The sequence below is a fragment of the Scaptodrosophila lebanonensis genome, unplaced genomic scaffold (genome assembly GCF_003285725.1).
Source record: "Scaptodrosophila lebanonensis strain 11010-0011.00,11010-0021.00 unplaced genomic scaffold, SlebRS2 tig00000098-arrow-pilon, whole genome shotgun sequence".
In the NCBI taxonomy this organism is placed as follows: Eukaryota; Metazoa; Arthropoda; class Insecta; order Diptera; family Drosophilidae; genus Scaptodrosophila; species Scaptodrosophila lebanonensis.
This window is the reverse complement of record NW_022060568.1, coordinates 3605110-3626012: the sequence shown is the minus strand read 5'-3', so window position 1 is coordinate 3626012 and position 20903 is coordinate 3605110. Positions and strand designations below refer to the sequence as shown.

General features: G+C 39.8%; 2 protein-coding genes and 1 long non-coding RNA gene across 7 annotated transcripts; 2 read left to right on the top strand and 1 right to left on the bottom strand.

The window, feature by feature from the left end:
• Positions 1–229: 229 nt before the first annotated feature.
• LOC115628056 (cGMP-dependent protein kinase, isozyme 1-like) lies at positions 230–6643 on the top strand. Of its 2 annotated transcripts, XM_030524017.1 has the most exons (10): positions 230–267; positions 2138–2253; positions 2320–2816; positions 2978–3160; positions 3286–3506; positions 3660–4471; positions 4534–4973; positions 5921–6084; positions 6144–6329; positions 6402–6643. In XM_030524017.1, exons 2-10 carry the CDS (start codon positions 2181–2183, stop codon positions 6562–6564), a joined length of 2739 nt encoding a protein of 912 aa, XP_030379877.1. In that variant the 5' UTR covers positions 230–267; positions 2138–2180; the 3' UTR covers positions 6565–6643. The 2 variants fall into 2 exon arrangements, with proteins under 2 accessions (XP_030379877.1, XP_030379878.1); XM_030524018.1 differs by lacking the exons at positions 230–267; positions 2138–2253; positions 2320–2816 and having other exon boundaries at positions 3003–3107.
• A 208-nt stretch (positions 6644–6851) lies between these two features.
• LOC115628055 (tau-tubulin kinase homolog Asator) lies at positions 6852–19698 on the bottom strand. 4 transcript variants are annotated; one of them, XM_030524016.1, is made up of 15 exons: positions 19386–19696; positions 18387–18563; positions 15923–16532; positions 15495–15860; positions 14998–15387; positions 14727–14930; positions 14276–14344; positions 13847–14200; positions 12952–13791; positions 12234–12364; positions 11098–11242; positions 9840–10449; positions 9326–9658; positions 8433–8532; positions 6852–8343 (listed from the first exon to the last, which is right to left on the bottom strand). In XM_030524016.1, exons 2-15 carry the CDS (start codon positions 18407–18409, stop codon positions 8040–8042), a joined length of 4479 nt encoding a protein of 1492 aa, XP_030379876.1. In that variant the 5' UTR covers positions 18410–18563; positions 19386–19696; the 3' UTR covers positions 6852–8039. The 4 variants fall into 4 exon arrangements, with proteins under 4 accessions (XP_030379876.1, XP_030379872.1, XP_030379874.1 ...); XM_030524012.1 differs by having other exon boundaries at positions 8894–9658; positions 19386–19695; XM_030524014.1 differs by having other exon boundaries at positions 8894–9658; positions 19402–19695.
• Positions 18859–19399, top strand: LOC115628057. Its single transcript, XR_003995737.1, has 3 exons — positions 18859–18928; positions 19076–19190; positions 19276–19399. It is a non-coding gene; the product is annotated as an uncharacterized LOC115628057 (long non-coding RNA).
• Positions 19699–20903: the final 1205 nt, after the last annotated feature.

Sequence of the window (20903 nt, the reverse complement as noted above, 5' to 3'; positions counted from 1 at the left end):
TGCCAAGATCTGGTGGAAAGTCATGGGTTGGAAGTTGGAAGTCGTATAGCTCTTCTCGCGAAAAGGTATAAAAAGCGTTACCGTTTCGGTTTGCCCCCAAACGCGCGCACCGTTTCGATTCGGTCAGTGTTTATCGTATATTTGATTTTGTTTTTAGTTGAGCAGAGAACGTCGTGTCGAGCGGTATCTATTCCGGCTTTCCAGTGGTCGTTTTTGTTACTGTTGTTGTCGCCGTCGTCTCGCCTCGGACTTCCTACACACATACGTGTCCGTATCCCCATCAAAAATATAAAAAACGAAAAAAAAACAACAACAAAATAAATAAAACAAAAATAAAAAAGAAACAACAGAGCAAAAATAAGGCTGCAGCTGAAATGAAAATGTTTGGCACAAGATAAATTAGTGATGCGAAGTGTGATTTTATTTCACTTTTTATTTATTTTTTTTTTTTGTCTTATCTTTAGAACTATGAATTACGTGCTAACCAGTAAAGTTCACAAGTTAGCAAGTCGTAAGACTGGGCCTAAACGAGTCTCGCAACGCAACAAATTACCGATTGCAGAATCATTCCGACTATGAACTGATCTTAAACAGATATAGCAGCGATTATAAAGAACTTGTGTTTTAATCCTTCCATGATCGCTTTTGATGATTTTTCCTCTTCATAAGTTTTGATAATACATGTACATACTTGTATATACTATGCATATATGGCATTTAATATCTATTCAAATTAAAGACTTATCAATCCATGCTACCGGGCGGTGTCCCACGCTTTTGTTTTTGTTGCGCTTAGCCTTAGACTTGATATACATTTGTGATTAGATCGTTGCTGCTAATTAATTTGGTGTTTTGATACAAACGCGCATCAAGTGCTCCCACAATTTTGAATCAGGTCTAAGCCGGTTAAGATCTCAGCCTATGGTTGTATATGTGTATTTGGAGGTCTCTGGCAGTTGTTGTCATTTTTAGGGCAGCATAGTTGCTGAATTTCAAAAAGAAATCTTAACACCAATCGAAGGTGGTTGAGGTGGTGGCGGAGGTGGTGGTGGTGGTGGTGTCATTTATTGTGGATATGAAAAATTTAGCAAAATGTGAAATTATAATTTATATTGATAAATTATTCGTATTTGTACATATGTATTATATAGTTTGCAGATTGGCATCGGCCCTTGCTGATAATGATAGCCATATCTATGGCAAACTTGCCACCTTCTGTTGCTGTTGCTGTTGGTGTTGGTGTTACTATTGTTGTTGGTGTTGGTGTTTCTGTTGCTGTTGCTTGTACGAATATCTCTTAGTTCACGTAGTATCTAAAATACATGCATGTGTATGAACACCAGCCAGCGTTTTTGTGCATTGAACTTTCTGCAGCAGCGACAACAACAACAGCAACAGCAACAACAGCAACAGTGGCGGTGCCAGAGGCAGAGGCAAAGGCATAGGTAGTCAGCAGAGAAATGAATATTATCTGGGTGCTTGCGTCGAAATAATTATTTATCTATGTACAATATATACAAATATTATCATTGCTGCTGCTGCTGCTGGTGCTGCTGCTGCTGCCGCCGCCGCCGCCGTCGCCGCCGCTTACTTCATATTTATATATTTTCGGCGTTGTTGTCGTAACGTAACCCAACAACACAAGGTCTGGCCACTGTAGCCGCGAAATAACAGAGATTCCGATTCTGATTCCGGCAGGGCGAGCGTTTTATTGTTTTATTGCCAGTCGAAATTCTCATTTGCTGCTTATTATTACTTACTTATTAAAAAAGACAAATTGCAATTGCTTATTAAATGTTCCGGGAAAACAACAACAACAACCACAACAACAACACGTACAACGTACTCATTACGGCCTATTGACACTGCCGCCTACTCGTGGCCGTGCCTGCAGTAAGTTTTTCGCAGAAAGTAAAGGCCTTGATCCCGATAAACTCACTGCGAATGATAAAAATTGAAGATGAAAGATGAAAAATGAATAAAAAAGAATCTGTGAAATATCTCATTTGGCTGACAAAGATAATTAATTGTAGCATGCACATAAAAACAGTCCCTTGAGCTTGTGTTCGTTATCCTTATCTGAGAATCTTTCCACGGCATTGCATAATCCGATATTGGATTGCTTTTCAAATTACAGATAATAGCGACCGCAAGAGACAAGCAACACACCATAAAGCAGCATGTCGCAGCCTTCGGAGAGTTCCGATTCTAAATCGGCTCAAATGGACAGTTCGAATGAGTTCACCTTGTTCCGTAAGTCGCCGGAAAATGCACGAAAAGTCCTTTTCAATAGAAATCGCAGAAATGCTTATTGTCCAGACCACAGGCGTTCCATATCCGAGGCGCAGCCATGCGTGGTTTCACAAAATATTGCCGAGAAGACCAGGACTCAGAGACGAAGCTTAACATCCTTTTCACATCCCGATCTAAACTACGTATTCACGAGTAGCGATATAAACTTATGGTCATCAAAATCGAGGCAGCGTGTTTCAGTAAGACCGACAAAATCAGCCCAAACGCCATCTACACAGAATATAAATGAAAGCCCAACAAGTGAAGTATCGGAAAGTCCCAACACTGGCGACGATTCCGAAATATTTGATAAAGCGTGCTGTGATTTTTTAAACAAGTTCCAGCTCTTCGAGGATTCGAATCCAATATCAGAAGCGCCAGTTCTTGATTGGTGCAATAATTTTGACAGAGCTCAACAGTTTTTCGAAGAAAGTGGAATTTTGGGTCCCACCATGTCCAGCAATTCACTTGATTTAATAAGAAGAACGTCTAAAATACGACAAGATCCAAATGTTAAAAGCCAGGTGAGGACTGATATGAAATGTGAACAAATTGCGATATCTACTCGCATTTTTTTTGTACTATCTTAAACATGATTGATGACGATATACATACATAGATACAAATGTGGATTACAAATGTAAATGGCATTGAAAATACAATTGAATTTTTTCCCCCCATATAGATACGAAAAACATCTCTGACTATGCGATCGAGAATGCCTTCTGAGAAGAGCCCATTGACTATTTCTATGAGCGAGAACCCAGAAATAAAAAGACTGGAGGAGGAAAATGCCTATTTAAGACAAATATTAAGTAATACAGTATTAAAATTTAGGGTGAAACATCAAGAATTGCTTAGATGTAAGGTAAACCAATATACATACATACATACATGCACACATACATATATAGCTGGCATTAAAAACATACAAACAATATAGCTTCAGGCTTTAAAGATATGCATTCTGTTTTTGGATTCTTTTGGTTTCAGAGGGCCTTGAAAGAGGCATACGAGAATATGAAAATCGAAACCGATGACATCAAATCGAAATATCAGAAAGACGAACTACGCGAATACTCTCCACGATACTACGAATTGGACATGATCTTAGCACCGTTTATGAAAAGACAAGGTGTATCAGGAGAAAGCTGTGAAGTGCGCATGCAAAAGTCAACCAAAGTCTCGATACCAAAATACAATAAGGATTTTAGGTAATTTAAATAACCAGTCGTATTTATAAAATTAAGTTAATTAGTAATTAGCACAGTAATTCGTTTCATTTTATACGAAAGCCAAAGTAAATCATAAAGCGCTTTCAATTGTGTGCAAACAATAATTTCACAAATTTCACATCTACTCTACAGATCTAAACAATTGATTAAAGATGCTATAACAGAGAACGATTTCTTGAAGCACATTGACGGTCCATTAATTCGCGAGCTAGCTGACTCCATGTATTCCGTGAATGTGGTCAAGGACGAGTTCGTTATACAAGAGGGGGAACATGGAGCCCATCTCTATGTGTCCGCTGCGGGCTACTTCGATGTGATCAAGAATGGAAAGGTTTTGAATAGGATAAAGCCCGGGGAGGCCTTTGGAGAGCTTGCCATTTTATATAACTGTACCAGAACTGCATCTGTGCGGGCCATAAGTAATGCGACAGTATGGGTTTTGGATCGACGCATATATCAACAGATAATGATGAGAACCGGTTTAGAGCGCATCGAAAATAGTGTTAACTTTTTAAAATCGGTTCCCCTTCTTTCAAATCTGACCGAAGATATACTGGTCAAGATAGCCGATGCCCTTGAAGTGGAGTTCTTTGCAGCAGGAACTTATATCATTAGACAGGGGGCCAACGGCGATACATTCTTCCTGATATCCCAGGGATCTGTAAAAGTAACTCAGAAGAGCCTACCAGCAGCCGGCGAAGTGGAGCTTCGTACACTCTGCCGCGGCGACTACTTTGGGGAACAGGCGCTCATTAACGATGACAAGCGTACCGCCAATATTATTGCGTTGGAACCGGGCGTGGAGTGCCTAACCTTGGATAGGGAGTCGTTTATGCAACTGATTGGCGATCTCTGTGAACTCAAAGAGAAAACTTATAACACAGATGTGCAAATGGCCAACGCACAAAATCCTCTAAACATTTTTGGAGAAAACATCTGTCCTGGTAGGTATAAACATGGCTCTTTTATATATAGGAATGTATGTATACATATTTGCTTCATGCAGCATTTCCAGACATGCAGCTCAAGGATTTGGAGTTTGTCACCACGCTGGGCATGGGTGGATTCGGCCGCGTCGAACTGGTCAAACATAATGATGACGTCTATGCTCTGAAGTGTCTTAAGAAGAAGCATATTATAGATAGCAATCAGCAGGATCATGTTATGAATGAGCGTAACATCTTGCTGTACAGTGACTGTCCCTTTATATGCCGGCTCTACCGCACTTTTCGGGACAGCAAATATGTTTATCTGCTGTTGGAAGCCTGCATGGGTGGAGAGATCTGGACACTGATGCGTAGAGCTGGGGCCTTCCCGGAGGGTGCCGCCCAGTTTATTGTTGCATGTGCGTTGCAGGCATTTGGATACCTGCATGCGCGTGGAATTGTTTATAGAGATCTGAAACCTGAGAATCTGATGATCGATCATAAGGGATATGTAAAGCTGGTATGTCATTCACTCCCATATGTACATACATATGTACTATATACCAAAAATCTTCCTAGAAGAAGAGTGGAAGACAACTAGCCATACTTTTAAGAAAGTTTCATCTAATAGTGTTATTTAAGAGAATACTTATTATACCCTGTACCTGTAGGGTACATATAAAGGGTATATTAGGTTTAGCATCTCCAACCCCATAAACTATATATATTCTTGATCGACGAGACGAATTTAGACATGTCCGTCCGTCCGTCTGTGTGGATGAACGCAAGGATCTCAGAAACTATGGAAGCTGGAATAACCAAAGTTGGTATCCAGATTCTCCTAGGTCCGAGAAAGGACGCATTTAATTTATTTTTTGGAATTTTTCCCCCCTTCCCCCGCTACAGAATTTTGTCAATACTGTCCACATTTCAAACTTTGCACAAATAATCTATATACAATTCTATAGTTTTGTTTTCAATTTCATCCGAATCGGTCAATTCTAAGAAAACTTCTTAGTGAAACCATTTCACTTCAGTACTACGCCCACAAACTGCAGCATCAAGTTCGCTCTTCTTCTTTTTTTTGCTACTGTTATGGGCACATGAGTATAACTCAGTCCCGGAAATTTGTCTGGGTACCGGGTATTACACTGTCCGGCTCGCTCGACTGTAGCGTTCTCTCTTGTTTTCAAAAAATTTCCCTTTTGATGTTTTTGCAATGATAAGATGAATGAGAGTCTAATTATTACATACTTGGGTATATAGCCGAAAAATCACATATTTATGTGGCAGAAGACCCACTTGGGAATTATTTGAATAAATCTCCCATTTAGGCTATAAATTTTTAACTTATGAATAATATTTGTTAATAATAGAATATACTACATGTAGTATTTCTAAATTCAGGGGTAGTTTTAGTTTTATGGATGGATATCTTTTACAATACAGAACATGTTCTTTTTCAAGGTTGACTTCGGATTTGCAAAGTATATTGGCAGTGGTTCCAAAACATGGACTTTCTGCGGCACACCCGAATATGTGTCGCCCGAGGTTATATTGAATAAAGGTCATGACCATGCGGTCGATTATTGGGCTCTTGGCATACTGATATATGAGACTCTGGAGGCTAGGTGAGTAGTTTACTTCAGTTCCATATATTCCGCCATTAAATAAATTACTTCTGCTTTAGACCTCCGTTCTCCGCAAACGATCCATTGAAAACGTACAAGCTAATACTAAAAGGCATTGACATGGTCAGTTTTCCCATTCATATGTCCAGATCTGCAGTACAGCTGGTGAAAAAGCTGTGTCGTCGTAATCCTGTCGAGCGTATTGGATATCAAAAGGGTGGTCTGCAGGATGTCAAAAAGCATAAGTACATCATTTTTCTCTGTCGATTTTTTGTGGATTTAATTGCAATTATATCTGTATTTGGCATAATAAATAGGTGGTTCCTGGGATTCGATTGGGATGGTTTGGAAAATCAAACCCTAAAATCACCGTTCGTGCCGAAGATTTCTTCCCCAACCGATACGAAATATTTCGATGAGTTTCCGAAAGAAACAAATGAGGCGCCCGAGGAGTCCAGTGGCTGGGATGCCGATTTTTAGTCAAGCATGCACCCAAATGTCCCAAATGGATGATAATACCTATGTAATATACAATATACTATACGAATGGAAAAACAAATGCTTGCATGAATAACAATATGTTGTCAGAGTGTAGCAGTAATACTTAGAAGTCACTAGAATGGGTGTATTCATCTGTATCGTCGTTTGTTGTTGTTCTTATGATTTTGTTCGTATGCATGTATGTACATATATATAGATAGATAGATAGATAGCTAGATAGATGGAGAGATAGATGGGTAGGATGTGTAGATTGCAGAGTCGAAATATACTGTAGAATTAATGTTACACTTTATTGAGGTTAATTTGTTCTATTACAAGTTCCACACACATATGCGTATATACAATTAAAGAAATAACCCTTATATCATATATTAAGTTCCTTCTAATGAAATCTTTGGTTTACAAAATATCATCAAAATAAATAGTAGGTAAAATAAACTTAAATTTGTTAGAAAGCACTTTTGTTTTTAAATATGTGTAGTCCCCATGCTGTCGAAAGCAATTAACGCCATTAACGCCGTAACGCCACACCTCAATGTCTATATTATAGTACATATATATTTTTTATAACTGAAACTAATGATCAATTTATAGCGCCATTCATTAAACACCGTCGTTGAACATATGTAATTGTAATCCATACCTGAAGTTCATCATTAATAATGCTTGTCCTTCAACTTTTCTACTTGTGTTTTGTTTTGTTTTTTTTTTTTTTTTTTTTGGTTTTTGTTTGTTTCATTAAATGTTGCTGCTTTATGCTTCTTCTTCTTCTTTCGTGTTTTTTTCTTCAAATCAACTATCTAACGCAACCAATCATCAATATGCTAAAATCTGGTATTCCATTCCATTAAAGAATTCAAAATGTACAATGATTAATGTTTGATATTCACCTAGCAAAGAGCTTCTGCATGTGTAAGAGCTTCTATAGAATTTATTATAACTAGATTATAATAGTCCATAATATTTTATCATCTTCTTTCTTTGTTTGTTATTATTATTATTATTTTCTGTTTTGTTACATAAGACACCGGCCCTTGCAGCAGCTAGCACGCCCAAAGGGTTCTATTTTGTATTTTGTATTTTGTTTATGGCTGGTAGGTAAATAGGGTAATATTTGAGAGAAGGGGTTTTGCGTATGCGCTTAATTTTCGCCGATAGTTGAATGCACTCTGATCCAGATTCTGATACCGAGTCTGAATTCGATTCTGATTGCGTTTTACACCCTTAAAATGGCTCTAAAGCTTACTGCGTAATTGCTCTACAATTTAAATATATATTTATATATATTCTGAACGAGCGAATATGGCTAAGTTTTTGTTGTTTTTTCTTTTTGGTTTTTGTTTTTGTTTGCTTGTATTTAATTTATGTATGTATTTCTATTGCGCTCCTCTAATACGAATATGGCGTGAAACTATTGCTTGCTCGCTATCTTGCTTGCATCGTTATTTATGAAATTATTCTACGTTATGTCTGTATCGTCGTAAGCGTGCACTATTTTCTATTTTTGGATCTCCGGGCGGCGGCGAGATGTCAGTTCGCACTTGGGTATCTATTAAATTTTGATTCCGTGCTATGTTGCCTGATAATGCATCCTCGGTTGGTTGGGAAACGAAAGTAGAGGTAGGTTCTGCTTTGCATGATAAGGTTCCAAAGCCAACAATGTCTGCTGTACCTAAATCCTTGCCGGGCTGATCCTCGCTGTTGTCCGTGGAGTGATCATCAAAGTGGCCGAGCATTGTTGTCGGGATGCCACGCGTCCTATGCATACAGATACATACATACATGTGTTGATTTTAATATGGTTTCCAATAAGAGGCACAATACGAGCACTAAGCTGCTGTACCTACCGACTGGAAGTGCGAGATCGAGGACGTTGAAATCTTAAGTTTAGTTGTGTGGGATCTGTTACGTACTTTCCTTCTGTAGACTCGCGACGACGTCGCAAACCTGCATACAGAGAAACACATAGAGCGGACGAAAGAGAGAGAGAGAGAGAGAGAGAGAGAGAGAGAGAGAGAGAGGGAGAAAGGGAGAGATAGTGAGAGAAAGAGAAGAGAGTGAAATTAGACATGAGTGTAACACACATTTTAAGGCACAAGCATGGACCAATTTGGCATTTAAGGATTTAAGGTTACGAAACGAATAATTAGACTGGTCCACACCACGGCCCAATATTACGTATGTATTTACAATGCCACACACATATGTACTATGTAAGCATGTATGTGAGTTAGAGTACAGAGCACACATCCAGAGCACAAAGCACACATTGAAAGCATTGAAGGCGTAAGCTAACAAAAGGACAAACCTGGTGTTAAGTCCGTAATATTAGGAGGATTTTGTAAAGCACTAGAATAAATGTCATTGCGGCTGGCAATAACGTCCGCGACGCAACTGGGTGTTTGGTGTGGTTGTTGTTGTAGTTGTGGTGGTGGTGGTGGTTGTGGTTGTGGTGGATTCTGAAGTGGTGGTTGTGTTCCCACAGGATTGATAGCACTTATTGTTGCTGCTGTTGTTGCTGCTGCTGCTACTGCTACGGTTGCAGTGTCAACGCCCGCCCAAGAAGCACACTTGGACTGACGCAAATTGGAAGTAAGTACTGGAATCTTACTGGGAGTTGAAATATCGCCGCCACCCACACGACTGACCGAGGCGGTGGCAGTGGCATTGGCATTGGTATTGGTATTGGCATTAGCATTGGCATATTGCGTATTCGAGTCACCTGTTTTGGATTGCGTACCAATTGGAGTGATATTATGGGTACCACCACCATTGCCATTCAACTTAATTTTCATCGGAGCATCGCCCGATGATTGATTGATGCTACAGCAGCTAATCTCATTGGGCGTGGCTGGCAAATCTTTAGTGTTGTTAGTGGGCACATTATTATTAGTTGTAGATGAAGAAATCACTGCTGCTTCTTTGTCATCACAGATTGTTGGCACCTTATCACGTGGCTCTGGACTTTGTGTATAACCAACTACAGCTCCCTTACTAGGAACGGCACCACTCGAGGTTTTGGCAGCGGCTGCTACTGCATCATAGTAGACAGACTCATCAAGGTTCGAGTTTTCTAAACAAAAAGAAATCATCGTTATTTACAATTTACAATTGCAGCGAGTAAGCACCAAGTTTAGTGCGCCCAGCTATAATGGTTTAAAAGTTCTCGATGTTCATACAGACAAACATACAAACAGACTCTGCATTGATTCGTCTGGCTCTGTCCATTTACCAATTCTTTTTTGTCGACCTACCTTTGGGAATGACACGAATTTCAAGTCGTCCACTAACACAGCCATCGTCACCTTGTGTTGTATTGCCACTGGAACCGCCACTGGTGGCCTGTACATGTTGGTTGCATTCCGGCAAATGCGTTTGCAGTCTCTGCATGCTGGGATCTGCGGCGCTCTGTAGAGGTGGCAAATTGCTTCGCTGACAGGAAGTGGTTTGAACACACCAGGGCACGGCCACAATGCTGGCCAAAGCGTCGCCGCCAGTATTCCTAGTCAGCTCCTTGGCCAAATGTTGTTCTTGAACGCCACCAGCATTTAGATGAGTATTTGTATTTATCGCTAATGGCTGCTCATCAAAGATATCAGTCAGGGAAACATTGGGAAGGCTGTTTCGATGTTTGCACATTGTATTCACATTTGCTGGACCATCCACACTTGGCGGCTGATTGTTGGCCGACGGATAGTCGTGCACGTTGGCAGCATCGTCGCTGTCTCTATCTCTGTCTCGGTCTCTTTCTCGGAAGGAGTGCACCGCATAGGCACCGGCAGCCGCCTTCGCATTAAGCAAGGGAGCGATTTCAGAATAGGTTTCGCGCACGCACACATTCCTGGCTATGTCCATCCGATAAACCTTGAAGAGAGGCAGTCGATCAAGCCGGGTGAGATCATTAGATAAATGGTTAAATAATGGATGCATGTGCATTATGTTGGCGGAATGTAAACATTAATTATACGTATTGGTAGCATGTACGCAGAGTAGGTCTACCATATACGTATGTACATATGTAAGTTAAACAGGTCCAGGTTTACACATACTCGTATGTCAGTATGTGTGAGAGTTATTTGCTTTATGAATTAAATGCTTAAAATGTCTCCCAACAGTATCATACCGATCCAATCAAATCAAATCAAATCAAATCAAAATAAACCTGTCGCCATATATTCATTAGTGTATATAGTATGTATGTATGTACGTTCAACTACAATTAAATTACACAGAAATGCGCATGCAGGGCAATTTGTTTGCAAGTTTTTGCTGTGCCATACACGAGACATAGTATGTAATACACACACGCACTCGCATGTATGTTTGTAGAATATATGCGTATGAATAACATGAATATTATATAGTATTTGTATTTGTACATTATTTATGTATGTATATGTATGTATATAGTATGCATGTGCATGACACTGCCTTATAAGAGTAGAAGAGTTGTTACAGAGAGAGAGAGAGAGCTATTAAGATCTCAAAGTAGTATATAAATCGTATGCTTACTGTGTCATCGAAGGCTGCCTGTTGTACAGCAGGTGGCTCTAAATCTTTACGTAATACATTACCCATCGCCGGCTCAGACCAACAGTGCGGTATCGAATTCTGCAGGGTTTCGTAGTTCTCGATGCCGGCTATGTTAAGTGTGTATCTATATGGCAAATGTAGGGGAAATCATCATAATATAACACATGTAAGTATATACTATATGTTCGTGTAGGTGCACCTCATCATAAAACAACATTGCATTTGTAGGTATGTACATTAGACAGGAAACGACATGTACAATAATTCAATATATGTATATGGACTCAATAGACCCAGCCCATGAAAAATCATAAAAACTAACCGTGTCTAACATTTTCTAGTTATTTTTACTTTAAGACAGGATATTCTAGAACTAGACCATGCGGATATTTGGAAACTGTCTCATAGCTTAAAAGTTTCGAAATGTTATTAAATTTCTTAGGCCTTCTTTTGATAATAGTCTTCCATGTTGTAATTAAGTGTTCTTTACTTTTGTTATAACAGTCTTCTAAGAATTCTCGAAACTTTGTAATAATTCTAATATTTAGGAACAAAAACGCATGGGGAAGCAGTTAAGTTTATTAGTCTTCGATGGTATTTATTTGTTAGGGCTGGGTATTTTTCGTATCTCATTAACAAAAACCCTATTTAGTTTATACGAAATCTAAGTAAAGGAGTCTTCAGATTGAGGTTTCGACTTTGTTTTGATGATAACGACGTGTTCGCGTCTCATACATATCTAAATTTACGCTAAAGAGAGAGGCAGTGCCGTCTAACTTATCTTAAATGAATGATCATACTTTTCCAAAGTAGACAATAACAGGAGTAGATACAATAGTACACTTATGCTTAATTGCTTAAACTTTTTTATATTTTTCATTCATTTTTGTCTTCAGTAGAACTTGTTACTCTATTCAGCGCTGTTCTTTGCGCTTCTCATGATTTGGCTTGTTAGCAGGCAAGTTTCTACAATTGCAACCGCAACTTTGTCAATTTGTCTGTTTTAATGTACATAACTAACAAAAGTTGTATAATTAATTAGGTTATACGTTCGATTTGCGGAATCAAACTTAAGAAATCAATCGGAATGCAGGTTAGGTATGAAGAGAACTCACCTCTTTACCCGCTCAGTTCCTTGGGGTCGTTCAGCTGTTTCAGCTTTGCTAGTGCTAGTAGCGATTATGTTGACACTCTCGCTAGGCAATGCCACTTCCGACTTGTTCACGTGCTCCAAATTGGGTTGGGACTGTGAGGCAAGAGGTATATATTTTCGACTTATGATCAAGGCAAATGTACATTTTATATAAAATGTAATACAGATTAAAGAGCCATGTTTCTTGCACATTAATATTAAAAAAAAAGAAAATGAATAAAAACAAATCAACAAACATTAGATTGGCTCTGAAAAAGTGGCTGGAATGGCGCAACATATATACATACGTTCACATAAATTTACATACTAATTGTATGGGATAGCAGAACATTTACATATACACATATATTGGTGAATAACATACATAGATATACATATGTAGTACGCATTCGCAGCACCCATTTGTGGGTAGTTGTGTAGATAGGTAGGTTGTTGTATATATAGTATATGGTATGTGTATATAGAGATATAGTACTATATATATGAAAAAGGTAAACAATTTTTTACGTCTGGACATTTTAAGCATTTACTATAGCATAAGCTTTACTGTGTTGGTATTTGCTATTTAGTTAGTCGTTAGTGGTATTAGTTGGGCTTTACGACGACTTAGACCGAGACGCGGACCCAGTCCCGAACCCGGACCCGTTGCCTTGGCTTGCCTTCGGTGCCCTTGCATTTACCTGTGGCTCTTGTTTCCACTCGTTGTCGGTCGTGTCCTCGGAATCATCGAATTGACTCTTCCATTGTGAGGCCAAAGTTAGTGCGCCACCACCCTTGGTTACCTGCTGCAGTGCCGATACGTTCTCGTCATCAATCAGAGCGAATTGTGTGACGGAATGATCGCCACCCATGCTGCCTCTTGTTGTGCCACCGCTGCTCAGACGTTGCGTTGACCCAGCGCCCGACGAGGGGCGCAAATTGGTCGATGTCGCTGATCGACGATTCGGTGGCGGTCCCCCAGCTATGCAAAAGACCTGACCACGCTGTCCACCCCCAGCTTTAGACGATGGAACAACTGTTCCAGAGGCCACGTTGCCAGCTATCGCATCAAATAGCAAATGGTCCGGATCACGCCCTGTTGAAATTCCATCAGCCCCGGCCCCAGTATTTCCGACAGAGGCCGTGCCGGCACCAACTGTTAAGTCATGCACACTCATTGGAGGTGCTGTCAACACCCGCAAGCGTCCGTATGTTGATTTCTGCTCCTCTGCGCTGCCGGCACCATGGGTTGAATTGCGTTTGCTTTCGGATGATTTTTCAGGCGCCAAAGCGGCTACCAGCTTGGGTCCCACAACATCTGTGGCCGCTAACTCGCCGCCAGTAGTCTGGGCATCGCCTCGCGTTGAGTGACGCTCGCCGCACAGCGATTTGCTGGTGCCGCCCACATCGACAGCATTAAGGCCGTTCTTTTCCTCTAGCACATTTTCCAGAGACACGGAGACTACATCCTCCTTGCGTCCTGCTTCCTTCTGTAACTTAATTGGTAGTAGGGCAGCAATTTTGTCATCAGCGTGCGGATACTGTGGATAATATATATAAGTATATATAATCCCGATAAAGATTGCACAGACTTACGTAAACTGGTGCCGAGTTGTTTTGATTGCTTGCAAATGATTTGCCAAATGTTTGGCCAAGTGCGGCGTTTCCAGCATGTGCCTGGCCACGTTTTGTATGGATGACTGCATGTGGGGATTTGACTTGTGCCGTGGCGGAAGCTTCATGATTGGACACAGCCACAGTTGCTGATTTCATCAAACCACTTGTCAGACTTGGTAGGGCCACCGCATTGGAAGTCAATTGTTGTTGTTGCTGCTGCTGAATAGCATTCCCAGCCAGCGGTGTCTTGGCCAATATGTTTTGATTGCCCGAATTGAGATTCTGTATGGCGCAGTCGGGCTGAGGTGTCGTCGCATTGCAATTCTTATCCACCTGCACACAAAATAAATGTGAGTTTGTGTGTGTGCGTGGAATGAGGTTCATATGAATCCAAAAACTAATATTTACCTTCTCTTTTATGTGTAGCGGTTCCGTTGAGGCCATCTGAGCCGTATCAATGTCATTTCTTTTCCGAATCTAAACAATTATGCAAATATTGTATGTGAACAAGCAAATTATATTTAGGACTATTGAGATTACATTTTAACAAATACTGGAAAAATTCAGAGGAATATAAAAATGATGAAGAAAAAGATATCCCTTGAAACTAACCGGCTTATATTTCCGGATTCAATCAAAATTTGTTAATTGCTCGAAATTAAGCCCGATTAACAAGTAAATCTAATGGATGACTACTGAAGCCCTAGCTCTGAAGCAAAACAATTGAATGCCAAAATCTTAATTGATCTAAGAAATTAAGAACATTTACCAATTTCGATTTTGAATCTGATCGAGTTTGGAAATTTGTTTGTCAAGTTTGTGTTTAATAAACAAAAACGAAATCGGTTGTGAAACTCACATATTCTGTGCCGCTTGCATTGGAGGCTGCGACAGTCATCTGTGTAATATTGCCGTGCATATATTCATTTTTAGCCGGTGTCGGAGCATTGGTCGCTGGATTTATGTTGCCAATACCGGCAGTGTCTACCTTCTCCCAGTCGTACGGATCCGATTCCTTGACACCCCGTCGTTTCATACACCGCTCAAACAACCCAATAAGCATCTGTCGATTTAAATAAAGAATTGCGAAATTGATGTCAGGAATTTATGTGATTGTTGAATGAAATTACCGCATAGTCTGGCCGATCGGCATAGGTCAGGGACTGTATATGCTCCAGGAATTGTTTGAGATCGGATGGCAAGTGCTTCAATAATATTCTATGGTCGTACTTCTCCTTAGTTAGCCCGACCTGCTCCTTGTCTTTTATTTTACGCCATGGCAGTTGTCCGTTGACGAATTCCACAAGCATATAGAACAATGACCACAAATCGTCATGACGACCCATTTCCCTGTTGCGATGGGCATTAATTGAGGCATAGCGTACCGTGCCACGGAAACCAGCCGCCGCACGTGGACAACGCACCTCACCAGTGCCCGTTGTGTATTGACGCGCCAGACCAAAATCCAGCATATAGACACGACGGCAATTGTAGGGCAAGCGCCCAACGGAAAAGTTGCTCTAAAGGACAAAAGTGGTAAAGTATAAATAATATCTATGTATGTGGACACGCATACTAATTATGTATACAGATTTCTAATAATTTATTTATGGCTCGTCATGCTTACCGGCTTAATGTCACGATGCAGAAAACCCACAGAATGTATTGATTCGATAGCTTTGAGTATTTGCAAGCCTAGCCTAAGAGTTGTACTCAATGAAAATGCTCCACGTGGCTGCGCGCGTCGAAGCTCGGCGAGATTTTTCCCCTGTAGCTGCATGACAACATAATTGAAGCGATCGTTCCGACCGCAGCCAATAAAACGGCAGACATGCTCCTTGCCCTGCAGCTTTTTTAAAACAGCTACCTCCATTTTGAGCACCTGCTTGGGCTGACGTGCCGATTCGACTTTCAGGGCCACTTGCTCGCGCGTTATGAGATCTTGTCCTTCGTAGATTTCGCCAAAACCGCCGCCACCGATTTTGCGGACCACCTAAAAGGTAAAATGTGATTGATGATGTCAAGGAGTAGATGGATGGGCGGATTCGTACTCACCTTCCAACGCTCCTTGACCACGTGACCCGGCTGAAGCAGGTCCTCCGAAGTCATTTTGTTGGCCTCCTTCTCCGCAACGGCGGCTTGATTACAGCTATTAATGTTGCTGCTTCTCTCTGCGCCGAGCGCAGGCGTCGCTTGTGGTACTCGAAAAGTCACTCGACTACGTACTCCTAAACGATTGTGTTTCGCTGGCAACGTCGCTGATCGCTGCAGCGCATTTGGATAACGATGCTCCTCCGATGGCTCCACCGATCCCTCTTGCGCACCGTCACCTGCACCAGCTCTCAGATTCTCTAGGATGTGTGGCTGAAATCTTGGTCCAATTGCCGGTGGTGGTTTTGTTGGCGGCTGTAGACGTAGGAAGTGCCCGTCCGGATCCTGATTCTTATAGTTAAAGCTTATGTATTTCTCCTGCTTCGGCTGCTGTTGCTGTTGCGGCTGCTGCTGTAGTTGTTGCTGCTCCTGTGGTTGCTGCTGCTGCTGCTGTGGTTGGTTCTGGGGGTGGTGCTGTTGATGCGGCTTGCCCTTAGCATGGGCGCTCGAGGCTTTGTGCGTCTGCTGCTGCTGCTGAAACGGGTCCCGTGGCCCACCGACATTTTCGTCGTTTCTGGAACAGAGCAGAGGAGAACAAAAAGGCAGTAGCAGGCACTCTTCAGTTTGTGCATATTCAACATATATGCTTCTCAGTCCTAATATTTTCAAGACTTGCACCCATAATGCTCAAAATTGAAGCTCGAAACTCAGCTCGGAGCTAGTGTGGACCAGTGTGTCCACACCTTAAAAATGAAAAAAAATTAACTAAAACTCACCAGAGCTCAGAATCAGCTTAAATCAGCTGGTTGTTAAGTAGGCCCAAAAGGTCCTTTTGCTTAGAAACTCACACAGATACATCCATACAAAGGCGTATGTATATATACATATATATGAGTATGTATGCTCTTGATAATAATTAAGCGTGAGGAACAAGGCTATGTTTTTCTGTGTCCTTTTGTACAAACTGAGCAATTAAACAAACTATTGTCTAGGGCAAAGGCTTAGTACATATACATACGTATATATGCGAGTACGTATGTACATATATACACACATACATACATATATTTTCATTGCAATGTGCGCGAATTAAATTGCTCCGATGATGTCATAAATGCTGTAGCAGAATAGCCGAGGGGGTGTAAGAATATGATAGTGTGTGTTCGGCTTATTCTTTTTCAGAAATAATTAACATCCTGATTCCATAGCTGGCCTTAGATTAAGGCTCAAAGTACATACATATGTACACAGCTACGGAAATTCCTTCTAACCACAATTGCAAAATGGTCTGCGCTAACGGACCATCGATTGTGCAAAAGGACATTATTTGCGAGCTCGTTTTGAATGGGAACAGTTCCTGCTTTGCTTATTATCAGTTATTTCAATTGATCAATGTTTTTACCTCGTTATTTAAGAATAGACATTGTTCACAGCCACGCCACAACTATGATTATCGAAAACTTCCGTTGCACTGTGCAATCCACGTAATCCTTAACTTATTATGTATAACAACACTTGGAAAATTTCCAATAAACCGTAAAATTTAAAGTCCTACTTTTCCTAGCTATAACTCAAGATATATTTTAGCTATTCTTATAGCTTCAAAGCACTTCTTGTTTTTTATAATTAAACCGTTTGGTTTCACAGTTAACGGCAAGTCACTTTTTCTTTGCAAGGCAAAGATGTTCCACCAAATTGCAAATCGCGTATCGATTAGTAAGCTTTGGGGCTTTTCGTTCCAAGTAAAGCTCCGTCTGAGCGCACCACGAAAAGAATAAGACCATGCGAGGGCCATTCCAAATGACAGTTGTCAATGGTAACACCAACGGCGATAGCTACCAGCTGTCATCTTCCAGGCCATGCAGCGCATGCGCACTTTTCCCCACAACGGTTTTCCTGCCGCTCCTGTGTCTGTTTCTGTGTATGGGTGTGGAAATTGTCCTATGAAGTTGAGCGGGTGACAACCCTTTAACTTGGGGAGATGGCGGACTAACGGTCTAATTTTTCAAATGTGAACGCCGTTTTGAAATTAAATTTTATTATTCCAAAAAGGATATTAACATGTCTGACATTCAGGTTTAACTTTTAACTAAACGTATTAAAAAAATATTAATTTAATCTAATAGAATAACCATTGCTGTAGTTTTGTAATTACAGGAATGGGATAAATGTAAAAAATGTATCCTTTAAATGTGTCAAAAAGCATATTCGCACAATCATTTTATTTTGAAAGAGAAATCTCTTCTGCATAGCTTTTTTGCTAATTCGTCAGATTTTGAGCTATCTATGTATAGTACATATATTTTTACTTTACAAACAAACGTGTATTTGCACTGAATATCTCTGACTCCGTGTTGACTTAATATTGAGAAATATGTGTAATATACAATGTATTTTCTAAGGAATGCGAACGAGAAATTGAACTCACCTTTGAGTCTCCTGTAAATGCATGATTGTTCTTTGGGTTGTCTTCTGTTTTGGCGAGTTCTTGTCTTTTAAAAATATATATATGCGTTCTAGAGCATCATGAATAATACGATGTTATGATTGATTTGCCAAAAAACGAAAGACTAGTGTTGTTGTTGCCGCACTTACACATCCACATCTAAATAGAGAGCAAAAAATAGGTGAGAAACAGAATCAAAACAGATGTCTGTAAGTACTAACTGCGCAGGATAAATAGTGAATACAATGCAATGGAGACGAGTTAGAATTAAGACTATAATAATAAACTTAAGATAAATTACGGCTAACAGAAATCTGAGTTGCGCACTTAAATTGAATTGCACTTCTCTGTGCATCACATAATTTGTATAAAAAATAAACTATGGACCGCTCTCTCATCCATGACACACAGTAGAAGAATTTTCGTGAATGTACAGGTGATTGAAAGCCTCAAGAACTGTGGGCGGAGTATTTTATCGTTGATGGTTGCGAAAATTAAAAAAATATTTGGGCATGCATATACAGGTCTGTATTCAGTATGTACAAAAACACACATATGTATGTTCATATGCATGTATGTCGATGTCGATATTTTCATAACTGACGAAGCGAAAATACTTGTATGTACGTAAATATGTATAATATATATGTATGTATTTTCTCTTTATACAGGTACTGGATATTGGGTACTGGCTGTGCATTGGACTGCAAGTGTTCGTCTTCTGTTTGTTTGTATATTTATGCATCTCTGCGGGAACTATCATCACCTTTATTTGAATTATCTAGGGTGAGTTTCTATAAGCGCTGTTCGTTTTTGTCTATTTTTATAAATACATACATATGTATTTAACATTTTGTTGGTTTAATTTTAGATAAATTCAAAGACAACTTCCACCGGAGATCAACGAGAGATATACACGTGACGCGTTTTGACATATTTGATATGATTTTCTTGATCGGAATGTGTTGTTTTAGGACTCACAACTATCGCCGTTTACCAGAATTATTGTGGTTTCTCATTATTACAGTAGCATAACATAGCATAACATCATTTTACAATATAGGAGAAATGTGCTTTCGGTAAAATGTTCTATTTATAGGCAAACACCGCTCTGCTCTCTTGCATTGTTGTACGTGCACATTGGATTTTATTTTGAAAGGCAAAAAGCAGCCACAAGCGATCTTTATCGTGTATAGTGGGTAGCTGCCGCAGTGGTCTTAATCTCAGGCACTTTTTGGTTCTTTGTATGGAGCTTTCACGTACGTACGAGTTTTTCCGTTGAACGAAAACTTTGCACTGAAAATTCATCCGATCGCCTCCGAAAAATACTCACGCCCCAACAGCAACGCAGAAATTCGGCTAAAGAACTGACAACTTTTCAAAATAAAACAAAAATAATAACAAGTGCAAAAGTTATCTTTGGCATATCGAATCTTGCATACACTTTTCGAAAGCTTCACACCTCAACACAAATTATTTATGGAGTGAGCTTTAATTGTAGTTTATACCACTATACAATATAAATACATTCGTTCTATGTTAATTATTATAGTTTATATAAGGAAGTACCTATGTACATTTGGCATAAAATAGAGATTCATTTTTATGCAACACAAACGGTCAATTAAATGACATTTGAATGAGCTCCTTGAAGGGCGCGCAAGCTATTTCACGTTTTAAGGCTGACCGCTACGCAACTTTAACGCGTCTGGCTTCAAGCTGATATGCGCAGAGCTCAGGTATTCCAAAAAGCTCGGGTACTGCTAACTTTTTTTCCAATGCAGCCATGCAATAAACTCGATATCGATTAAACAGGGAAACCCTACAATAGCATTGTACACCGATACTAGAATTGCAACTATTAAAAAAATACAACTTATCGATATACGAATTGTAGGCATGTAATAATTTAGCAATCAATTTTAAATACATTTCAGTTACAATATACCCGCTGCTTAATGTTATTTCTCTAAAACCGCTACAAGTTCATTTAAATATATATTTTTAAATGTTAGTCGCAGCCATATGTGAGAAATTCATGTAAGCCTATCCATATTCTTCGAATGCTCTGGATTCAAATGCCAGATTATTCTTCTAGACATGTATGTAAATGGCTTCTACTGCTTTTTAGGGGCTGCTAGAATTATGAAAATTGGAAATATTTAATACTTGCTTAAAATAAATTAATCTGCTTCATTTATTGTGTACTACTGCTTAATGAAAAATTTGAAGCTTGAATTTCGAGAAGTCTTACTCTTTGGGCTGTAAGTTGATAACCAATCTGTCAGTCAGTACAAAATGTATCATTTATGTATATAAATGGATATAAAGAAAGGGTATACACAGAAATATATATACGTACGTACCTGGCTAAGTACATGTACATACAAGTATGTATCAGTGCAAGTTGAACGAAAATTAGTATTATTCCAGTTGCTGCCTTCGCTAGAGTTGCTTCAAATAATGATTTTTCGGTTTAACTTCGCAATAAGCGTTATT

Coding starts and splice junctions, on each gene's coding strand:
- LOC115628056 (XM_030524017.1), top strand. CDS start 2,181: ATGTCGCAGCCTTCGGAGAGTTCCGATTCTAAATCGGCTCAAATGGAC. Junction 3,507..3,659: donor AAATACAATAAGGATTTTAG/GTAATTTAAATA, acceptor TCTACTCTACAG/ATCTAAACAATTGATTAAAG. Junction 6,085..6,143: donor TATGAGACTCTGGAGGCTAG/GTGAGTAGTTTA, acceptor CTTCTGCTTTAG/ACCTCCGTTCTCCGCAAACG.
- LOC115628055 (XM_030524012.1), bottom strand. CDS start 18,409: ATGCATTTACAGGAGACTCAAAG. Junction 11,243..12,233: donor GGAACTGAGCGGGTAAAGAG/GTGAGTTCTCTT, acceptor TTTGCCATATAG/ATACACACTTAACATAGCCG. Junction 8,344..8,432: donor CGATCTCGCACTTCCAGTCG/GTAGGTACAGCA, acceptor CTGTATGCATAG/GACGCGTGGCATCCCGACAA.